Genomic DNA, 10325 nt, shown 5'->3' with positions numbered 1-10325 from the left:
CGTTTCGGAGCTTTGTGAGGAGCCTCCTCTCCTCAGTGACGCTGCTCCCGCTCTCTCTCCGCCTGTGGGAAGGAGCCGGGGGCTGATGTGCCCGGAGCAGCCGCTCCCGACCCGGCCTCCGACCCCTCCCGTTAGGCCGGGCTACACCGACGGCGGCCCCGGGGCTCGATCCGGGCGGCACCGGGGAGCGGGGCAGGGCGGGCCGGGGCCTCCCGCCGGCGGGCGGAACGGCGCCTGCGCCGCGGCCCCGCGGGGACCCCCGGGCCCGGCCTCTCGCGAGAGGCGCCGGCGGTGGCCGGGCAGCGGCTGGAGGAGGAGGAGGAGGAAGAGGAGGAGGAAGGCGGCAGGCGGGAGGTGAGCGCGGGGCCGCCCACGGCAGGGCGGGGAGCGGGGTCGGCGCCTGAGGGCAGCGGGTGGGGCGGCGGCGCTGCCCGGGCGAGGCGGCGCAGGGCGAGCTCCGGTCGGCAGCCGGGGCACGGCGTCCCCCCGCTTTCCCTCGGCTCTCCCCGGTGCCAGGTAGGGCTCGGAGCCGGCCGGCTCTGCGGGCAGGGCTCCATGAGGAGCCGCGGCGTCGTGCGGCGGGGCTGGGCAGCGCTGCCCGCCCTCCCGCCGCGGCGGGGGCTGCGGGCGATCGAGGGTCTGAGGGGCGGCTGTGCCCGGCGATTCCTCTTCTCCACGCTGTGAAACGCCGGCCTGTCCCCCCTCCGCCGCCGGTGCTGGGCCTGGGGCTCGGTAACAGCCCGCTTGCGCGGTTTCCCCGTGTCGTCCTGCAGCCTGTGCCGCTTCTGGACCCGGGAGCGCCTGTGAGCGGCTGCAAAAGCGAACCCAGGGAGCAGCCTCCCCGTCGGAGCGTTTCTGTCGACGGCAGACCATGGCTTTCAACGTCGCTTCACTGAGATGCGGTTAATCCCCCTTAACTTCGTGCACAGAACTTCAGAGCAGAGCTGGTCTACGTACAGCAAAACTATGCTTGAATCAGGTGTTCGTAAGGCAAAGGCGGGCGTTGCAAGCGGCGGGGTCTCGTTTCTGGCCCCCCGTGTTGACACACAACAAGTGTTGCGGGGTTTTGTCGGCCCAGGCTGTAGGCGCCGAGGCTTGGTGAGACCCTGCCTGCCATTGTAAGGCCAGGGATGGTGGGTGTGCTTGAAGTTTGCAGCAAAGTTAATGAACGAACACGCAGCGTTTTGGGAGTTTCCCGCTGGAAGTCTTAGAAATATGGTTATTGAGACAACTTCCAAGTACGGATATTAAAACAGAGGCGACCGGTGCTGCCAAGCCTGTACAAACTGGGCTTTGTGGCAGCAATGGGAGGGAAGGTACTGGGATAGTTATGTAGATTGGGATGTTCTTTTGCTGGTTTCTAGCATATATGTGCTAAATAGGGGTAAAATGTGCAATGCAAGCCCTATTTTTTGCTTGTGCTGCATTTATACTAATGTAACCACTGATGTCATTGCGTGGGTTCAAACTTCCTTGCTCTGCAAAGGGTGCTAGATTTTTGGAAAACTGGGGAAAATCAATTTATTGAGTGATGGCCAAGGGCATGAAATTTGTTTCTGGTTATCAATACAGCATCCATCTGCTTTGACTGATGGGAGCTCTGCACCTGCAGGAGGTTAAATTGGTTCCACTTCTCTAGAGCCTGCTTATTCCCAAAGTGTAACTGGTAACAGGTGCGTACCATGGTACGTGGATAAAGAAAGCTGCATGGCTTGTGTAATTGCTGCTGAATGCAGGTGCCCCAAGAGAAAGTATCTATTTGAATTTGGGTTTTATGTATGTTTTTAAAAGTTCTCATTCCACCTCTTTCCATCTTCAGAAGCAGGCAAAGTCCCAGCCTGAAATCCCGTATCTTCTCGCGTTAGAATGAGTGGGCGCTGGAGGAAGTGAGCTGGTGCTTTGTGCCTGACCAGTGCCTTGTGTTTCCCCACGGGGAGTTAGGAGCAATGAGAGAGAGACAAGCTTGGGGAAACACGAAGCAAGAAGAGATGGGATTTACACTGAAGCCTTTGGGGGCACAATCCCTGCAAAATCATCGCTGCTTATAGAGAGGGGTTATTGTCCCCTGGCTCCAGCTCATACCTGTGCGTAAGCTCCTTTATTTTCTGTAGGCTTTACTGCTCCTGTAAGTGAGCTGGAGTTACTTTCTTTTGCAAAGAGAAGCTATGAGAGAATATAGTCATTGCATAAAAGGCAAGAGGAAGAAAGAGACAGGAATTACTTAAGCTGCTGTTTGCCCTGAGAACAGTTAACAATCAGGCTGTGAAGGGCAAATAAGGTTTCCAAATCCCTGAGGAGTTGCATCTGCAATAGCTTTTGCAATAAGAGCGCTGGGGGGACATACCCCATTCTGGTTTTAAATGGGAGTTTGAGAGGTCGTTATTTGACATGGTGTCTTGTGATAGAGAGGATGGGACCAGTGACCTCGGACATTTAGTGTCTTTCTTGGGCCTGGGCTGGGGAGAAGTTGGCCTTGGCTTATACCCAGGCCAGGTTCAACGTTAGAGATGATCACGGGATGCCTGCTCAGGGGACTCTGTAGAACTATTATAGCACTTGGTCCGTTTCCCGGTTTGCCAGCATCATGTCACAGAAGCAGCTTTGTGCGGATCCTGGTGCACGTTCTTGTTGGCTGGTGACTTTGGGTTAAACTTGAATGTAAATTCTTGGCTCCTCCTGGAGGCTTTTCCTTTTGATTCTGGCAAGGGGAGGATGGAGGCGCATTCCCTCTGATGTGCACAGAGACCTCTAATTTGTGCTTTCAGTCTGGCATCTTTTGTGAAGTGCTCAGGAAGAGGATGTATCATAGTCAATAGAGTAACTCTGTTTTCTGCAGCATTTTTCTCATGAGGGGGAATTAAGCTGCGTTATTGCTCTTTTCCAAGCTTCCTCTCTGGCACTGATAGAGTTAATAGAAGTGGAGTCATTTCGATTCTGTGCCGCTTGCTGCTGTGTGTCTTGGAAAAGCCAAATGCTCTGGCAGACCCGCGTGCTGTGTCCTGGAAAGCAGGCTGGAGCTTTTGGGGTGCGCTCGGTAAAGCTACATTATGGTGGTGGCTTTGACGAAGAGCCCTCTTTCCGTTTGCTGGAGGAATGCGTGTGCCACACGCAGCATCTCGTTTGCTTCTGTCGCTGCTGCCGAGAGGGTGATCTGTCCGCCCTGGGGTGGGACAGCTTTGCAGAAATGCTAGCAGCCTGCTGCGCTGCCCGAAGCTGTGGAGGCTGCTGGCTGTAGTGATGGCAGAAAGGGATGCTCCATGCAGCTTTCCGGGCTTGCTGTATTCCAGCCACCCTAAAGGTCTTGAGCAGCGTTGGGAACCCACTGTGCTGGGAATTATGTACGCAGTGGGCACCCTATTCATCCAGAATAGGAAGCAGTCCCTGCCCTGAACAGCTAACCGGCTCGAAAGCAAGAACAAATTCAGACAAAATGCGAACCCAGAAGTGTGCCAAGCAGTAGGCTTGGCAACGTCACTCCATTATCTTCTGCTGTTGGATTGAGATGCCTGGCCTGAACTGCTGACGCACATATGTAATTTGCCCCTTCTTTAACTCCGTGCTCATCTCTCTGGGTGTTTCTTAGATCTGCTCCATCCTCAATCTTGACTAGCTAAACGTAGAGAATTACTGCTGAGTAATACCTGCTTCTTGCTCCGCAGAGTGCAAAGCGTTACGTCTGCAGTTCCTCCAGCTCCTCTTCACATGTAGAGTAACAGCCTGGCTCCAGGAAACACAGTGTTTGGTGTTGCAGTGCAAAGCCACGTGTTAGGCTACAGCTACACCGAATTTCTGGCACTCCCTACCTCTGAAGCTCAAATAAATACACCAGGGTGGAAAAACCCTAAGTCTTCAGTTCTTCATTTTATGCCTTTTGGGACAAGCTGAGATAATACTTTGATATGTAACTGTATCTGGTATTGTTCTTTTTAATTACTAAATTTTGGTCTAATGCTTTTGGACTAGTGTTTGAAACCAGGACTTTGTTAAAATTTGGCGTCCCTGAGCTGTAAGCACAGCCGTGCAGATGGCTCTTTAGATAAGTTATTCAATGCAAGGCTGCTGTGAGCTTCAAAGGTGCTGAGCGCATTTCCCCCGCTGATGACAGAGCTCAGCACTTTTGCATATCTGGACTCTCAGGTTCTTCACATCCTTGTACAGGGTGGGGTTGGTGCCCTTCACTTTATCATGGTGTTTTTCCCTGGCTCCTTGGCCGCTTGGAGAGGCTGGTTTGCCAGCCAGCCTCTGTGCGGAGCCTTGGACCAGAAAACATGCAGCAGGGTGGGGAGATGGATCTCCCTTGAGGAGCTTGCTGGTGGAAAGGGGCTGGGAGACAGCAGGGAGGCAGGTAGCAGAGAAAAGGTGGGACTGGTTCAAGTAAAAAAAACAAACCTTCTGTACCCTCCAGAAAACGTCTTCTGAGCTGCCCTTTTAGCAGTGATTTCTCACCTGTCTTTGGTGATCAAGAGTTGTTAGGGCTGAATGTAATAGAAATACAAATTACATTAAACCAGGAAAAAGGTCCTGACTCAACAGGGTCAAGACATGGACAAAGATTTACCAGAGCATCCTTAATCAGAAATCATTCAGTTGAAAGTAGTCATTCCTCTAGATTTTTATTGATGCATGGCTCTTATCATCAAACAGTAAGAAAACTGTTTGTGTAATCTCTGTTCTTGGCAAAATGAAGTAGCTAGGTCATGGAGGTGTCATCTTCACACAGATCAGATAAGATGGTGCGTTCAGGTCAGTGATGTTCTCTCAGCAGGAGCTTGCTTTAGCCACTGAGGCAACAGCATCTTCAGCTGTGTATTTATAACTCCGATGAGGTCTTTGTTTTCAGCACGGTGGTACAGAGCATCTTCGCGGGGAGATGAGATGACAGTGTGGCACTACAAGCTAAAATCATGGATTGCGCCCTCTTCCCGTTGTCTGTTAGCTATGTTTAAAAATCAAGGAGGTCTGAAAGGTAGTTAGTGCTACACTCTTTCTCTATATAGTTGTATTTTTTAATACTCTCAAACTTTCTTCTCTAAACAGTAGGCCTGAAATCTTTATATTTTATTTATTTTTTAAATGAAAACAGAGCTTCTTTTGAAATCACATGACTCTAGAAGCTTGAGATTGATAAAAACCCCGTCATTGCTTTGGAAACTGGTAAAATGTCAACATGTTATGCCTCCTTTTGGCCAGTCCGCTCTTCTCCGCAGGGCCTCTACGTGTACCTCAGACCCGCACAGCTCTCCCCATGCAGAAATGAATGGTCAGCCCCGCGATGAGTCTTGATTGTGCAAGGTCATTCTCTCCGAACCAGGGTGTTTAAGCGTTCAACTAACTTTTTTTTTCTGGTACCTTTTCAGGCGCCTGGTCTCCAGCACCATGCTGGATCCCAAGCCTCACTCTGCAAGCCGGAGGTGAATCCGGGTGAAAGCCAGCTATCACAGTAGGTGTCAGGATGACCAAAGCACGGCTCCTCCGTCTCTCTGTGGTGCTGGTCTCCATCTTCATGATCCTCCTGATCATTGTTTACTGGGACAATGTGGGAACGGCTCACTTCTACCTGCATACGTCCTTCTCCAGACCTCATTCCTCAGGAGCCATCCCTGGTATCACGGCAGGTGAAAACTGGGAAGCCTTGCCAGATGTAGATGAATTTTTGGCAAAGCTGCTTAGTTCAAACCTGAAACAGAACAGCTCCATCTCCCGAAAGACAGAGCAGCTACTTGTCCAGGGCTCCAGCAAGCCTGTGGTGAGCAATTTGGAGGAGAACGTGCGGGGCTATGACTGGTCTACACACAATGCCAGAAACAGCTTGGACCAAGAGAAACTGCAGATAGAGAGGCAGAGAACATTGCGGGAGTTTTGTGCCAATTCCAGCTTTACCTTCCCTACCAAGGAGCGCTCCTTTGATGACATCCCAAACTATGAGCTCAACCACCTGATCGTGGATGACCGCCATGGCATCATCTACTGTTACGTCCCCAAGGTGGCCTGCACCAACTGGAAACGGGTGATGATTGTGCTAAGCGAGAGCCTGCTGGACCAGGGGGTCCCGTATCGGAACCCTCTGGATATCCCCCGGGAACATGTCCACAACACCAGCACCCACTTGACCTTCAACAAATTCTGGCGCCGTTACGGAAAGTTCTCCCGGCACCTCATGAAGATCAAGCTGAAGAAGTACACTAAGTTCCTCTTTGTACGAGACCCTTTTGTCCGCCTCATCTCTGCCTTTCGCAGCAAATTTGAGCTGGAGAATGAGGAGTTCTACCGGCGTTTTGCCATCCCCATGCTAAAGCTGTACTCCAACCATACCAACCTTCCCACCTCCGTTAGCGAGGCCTTCGGGGCAGGCCTCAAAGTCTCCTTTTCTGACTTCATCCAGTACTTACTGGATCCCAGGACAGAGAAGATGGCCCCCTTCAATGAGCACTGGAGGCAGGTTTACCGTCTGTGCCATCCGTGCCAGATAGACTATGATTTCATCGGGAAGCTGGAGACGCTGGATGAGGACGCTGCTTATCTATTGCAGCTCCTCAAAGTGGACAGGCTGCTTCGCTTCCCCCCCAGCTACCGGAACAGGACTGCCAGCAGCTGGGAAGATGACTGGTTTGCCAAAATCCCACTGGCTTGGAGGCAGCAGCTCTACAAGCTTTATGAAGCAGATTTTGTACTCTTTGGCTACCCCAAGCCGGAAAACTTGCTTAAAGACTAAAAGTGATTGGGCGGTGGGTGTGGGAGGGAACATCTGAAATACCAAAAATGTTTAAAGCCTCCTCATTTTAGCTCTTAACTTACTTCCCCATACAGGTTGGAACAACGGAATATATTTTTTCTACCGCTTCCCCTTCCATTTTTGCAATAATGCCAGAGTCCAGGGTATTCCAGCCAGCTGTGCGTATGCAAAAAATGCCAGGTTTTTTTGTTATCATTTGTTTTCTGGGTTTTCTTTTTTTAAAATGCCCCCATGTTTTGCAAGGGGTTACTGCCCTTGGTCACTCTGCCGGCTGTGTCCTTCAGTAGCTTTTTATTAATACTTTTTAAAAATTAATATATTTAAGATATTTAATACAAAGTGTGTCGTGGCAAAGGAAGGGAAGGAATAAAAAAAAAAGTAAAAGAAAAACCCAAGAAATAATGCACCTGCCTCTGTGTGTTGTCTCAGAGCTGCTGTTTCGGAGGTTTGCAGAGCACTTGCATCTCTTTGGGAGCTGGGTTTGGCGGTGGTGCCTTCACCAGCCACGTCTGCTGGTGGTGGCTCTGAGCTGGGCTCAAGGTGGATCGGATGGGTCAGTGCCTGACTCTGCTAAACAGTCCTGGAAGAATGCCAGCGCTCCGGTGACGCACACCGCTCCCAGCTGGTGAGCGTGACGCCAGGGTCACAGGAAGGAAATGGCTGTTGGGAGCTGTGACGCCAAGCCTCAGGGGGTGTTTCAGGAAACGCAGGTGGCCAACACAATACCTCTGCTCTGCTTCACCTTCCAGCAAAGTGGTGGTGGGCCTGTGCTTTCCAAAAAGCTGAGGTTCCTCAGCCCCTGTTTACCTTGCTAGACGTGACATGTCCCATTCCAGGATGGTGCCTGAAGTTCTTGGGTGTTGTGGCCAACCTGAATGGGCAGAGCATCCAAGAGCAGCTCTTGGGTGGGTGTGCTGTCCGGGAATTGGCATCCAGGCTTCACACTGCAGTGGCTTAGGCAGGTTGACCATTGTCGCAGCTGGTTACAGGACGGGGAGGTGGTGTGCTGCTCCTCGGCCTGGTCACTGCTGTGTGTGGTGCCGGTCCCTTGAGAACTGTCCTCATTCCTGGGCACTCTTTAAGGGGACGTGTCAGGGATGCAAGTGCTTATCCCTGGAAGAAGGTGATCTGAAAGGTTTCTTTCTACAAGCAGTCGTCAAGGTGAACTCAAAGTTCATGTTTTCAGAGTGCCAGCTACTGCTCGTGATGCTGCATCTTCATTTGCTGCCTTTCTGTTTATACCGAGTGACTGATGCAGATTTAATCATCTGCCTTGCTGGGACCTGCTGCAGGAGTGATGGTTGCCCACTGTGTTAGGAGCATGTGGGCTGCTTCCCAAAGGAAATTAGTGCTTTGAGAGAGAATTTTTGTGTCTCATCAGCTGAATCTGCTTCTCTCTTTCGCTCTGAATTGCTCTACAAAAACTGTCTGCTTAGCAGATTGGGCAGGCAACTCTCTTGGAGCTGAAATGCTTAATTATTTCCCTGGGCTGTGGATGGTATCAGTGATTAACATCCAGGGGCAGGCCTTGGGAGGCAGCCTTGTGTTCTGGATAGACTTCTTTATATTGGCCTTTTACTGGGTTTCTCTCCGAGGCCATCAGCAGACATGACTTTTCCCCTCTATCTCCTTGCTTCCCCAGCCTCTGCACACGTGCATCTCCGTGGCATTGCATGCTCTTCCTAGCGAATACGCTGTATCAAGCTTTTTAACCTGTAAATGAAAGATAATTGCTAGTAGTTAAGCTCGAAGCAAACGAGTTTCTTATTGTATTCACATGACTCTCCTGCAATTTCTGCAGATATTTGCAGTTTAAATGAGCCTGAAGCCATGGTCAGGGTCTCGGTGCTTAGCTCTTCACAGCTTGGGGAAAAAGGAAGTGCCTGTTTCTGAGTCATTATTTAAAACTAATAATAGAAAAGTGTTGATCTATTCAATTTTTTTTCCCAATTACCAGTTAATTGCTGCAAAACAGAAAGATGTTGAGAGTCTCGTCTCCTGTAATGAGTAATCCCAGGAGTCTCTTGGTTGCTGCTACATTTACATTTCTTCAGGGTGGGTTCATCTCGCTCTTCAGAGATACAGCATGGATGTTTTCATCCCTTGTCTTTACAAAGTGTTTGTGTTTTTCTCTTTTAATTTAAATTTAATTGATGCTTAGTATGTGTAGAGGTGGGCGGCTGGGACCGTAGCGCAGATGCCGTGCAAACTTCCTTCCAGCTGCTTCCCCTGAACCTTTTGATCTGGTCCTGTCTCTTCCTGCCTCTCTGACCAGCGTTCGGCCAATGTACCGCCGTGATGCCGGCTCACCCGGCAAAAACCGGCTGCTGCCTCCTCAACCGCAGTTCTCCTGTGATTCCTGGCCATGGCTTGTCCTGGGCAGGAGCCCAGGAGCTCCTTTCCGATTTCCCTCCTCTCTCCCCACCCGAAGGTGGAAAAAGGGGGTAAATTCCAGCATTATGTGCTAGTATCACCCTATGTGGTGCTGAGGTCCGAGACACCCCGTATGCAAGGCTGAGCGAGCTGCCTGCACCCCAATGGCTTCACCAGCCTCCGTAAGAGCTGCGGGCAGGATGTATGGATGGCATAAAGCTTCGGAGGGCTCTGTCTTGTGTGCTTTCCCTCTTTCACCCTGTCAAGTCCATCCTGCGTTGACATTTAAGACGTTTTAATCTTTGTAGACTCATACCAACGTTCTGGGTGCCGTCAGCTCTCTCCTCGTTTCCCATTGCCACGCTTCAAAGCGCTTGCCGGGAGGAGCAGTAAAGCTGAGATGGAGAGGGCTGGCGTTGCAGTGATTGCTTCTGGGTTCGGAATAGCTTGTTCCTTGCTGCTTTTCCCTTTTGAAGCCCTCCCTCCCCACCCTTCCACCACTGTGAATGTATTGTTAAGAAGTCGAAGGGGATCCAGGCTGCGCTGAGCTTTGTGGTAAGACCACTGGGTTGCCAGAACTGGGATGGAGCCTCCGGCTTTGGGAATGTGCATTTTTTGTGGGTTTCTTGCTCTGTTCTGATGATGTAGAAGTGTGCGGGGGGTGGAAAAGAAGGACAAAGAGTTCAACCAGCCCTGCTTCCTTCCCCCCTGGTTTCCTAAAGGAGCTGGAATTTGGTATTTGTCAAATAATGGCAGAATGATTGGAAAGAGCAGGCAGTCTGCATCCGTGCTGGCCTGAAGTCAGAAGAGGGCTAAAAATCCTGGAGTGTAGCTGGTTATGATGCTAGTACTGATTTTATAAGGGGTAGAAAAATGCTTTGAAGCAGCCTATTTGTATCTGAATAAACCTGGCTTTGTTGTTTTGTGCTCAGCCTGCAAAATTACGTCCTGTTCCCCTCCTGGCTTGCTCTTCCCTGGGGTTGACCACTTGGCCAAAGTCAGCACAGAGTCTCTGACCAGGCAGAACTGACACGCGGATGCAGAAATAACCTGGGGTTTGACCAAGATGTTTCCAGCCGGGTAGAGCTGAGACCAGCTTTAGTGTTTGCTCAGCGTCGGTTCCAAGGTCTTTACGCAACCATTGAACAGATTTGGTCCCTTGCTGTTTGATGCTGGATTCACCGCTCTGGTGGGATGCGTGTCACCTGGCCCTGCAGCC

General features: G+C 51.0%; 1 protein-coding gene across 2 annotated transcripts; it reads left to right on the top strand.

The window, feature by feature from the left end:
- The first annotated feature begins 294 nt into the window (after positions 1-294).
- On the top strand, positions 295-7091 carry CHST12 (carbohydrate sulfotransferase 12). 2 transcript variants are annotated; one of them, XM_063343758.1, is made up of 2 exons: positions 295-354; positions 5358-7091. In XM_063343758.1, the coding sequence occupies exon 2, from the start codon at positions 5453-5455 to the stop codon at positions 6710-6712; it is 1260 nt and encodes a 419-aa protein (XP_063199828.1). In that variant the 5' UTR covers positions 295-354; positions 5358-5452; the 3' UTR covers positions 6713-7091. The 2 variants fall into 2 exon arrangements, with proteins under 2 accessions (XP_063199828.1, XP_063199827.1); XM_063343757.1 differs by lacking the exon at positions 295-354 and adding an exon at positions 366-516.
- The last annotated feature ends 3234 nt before the right edge of the window (positions 7092-10325 follow it).

Source organism: Chroicocephalus ridibundus, chromosome 8, assembly GCF_963924245.1.
Source record: "Chroicocephalus ridibundus chromosome 8, bChrRid1.1, whole genome shotgun sequence".
Classification (NCBI taxonomy): Eukaryota; Metazoa; Chordata; class Aves; order Charadriiformes; family Laridae; genus Chroicocephalus; species Chroicocephalus ridibundus.
Note: the sequence above shows the minus strand (reverse complement) of the source record. Positions and strands in the feature narration are given on the sequence as shown.

Excerpts from the sequence above, each read along its gene's own strand:
- CHST12 (XM_063343758.1), top strand. The coding sequence starts at position 5,453 with ATGACCAAAGCACGGCTCCTCCGTCTCTCTGTGGTGCTGGTCTCCATC.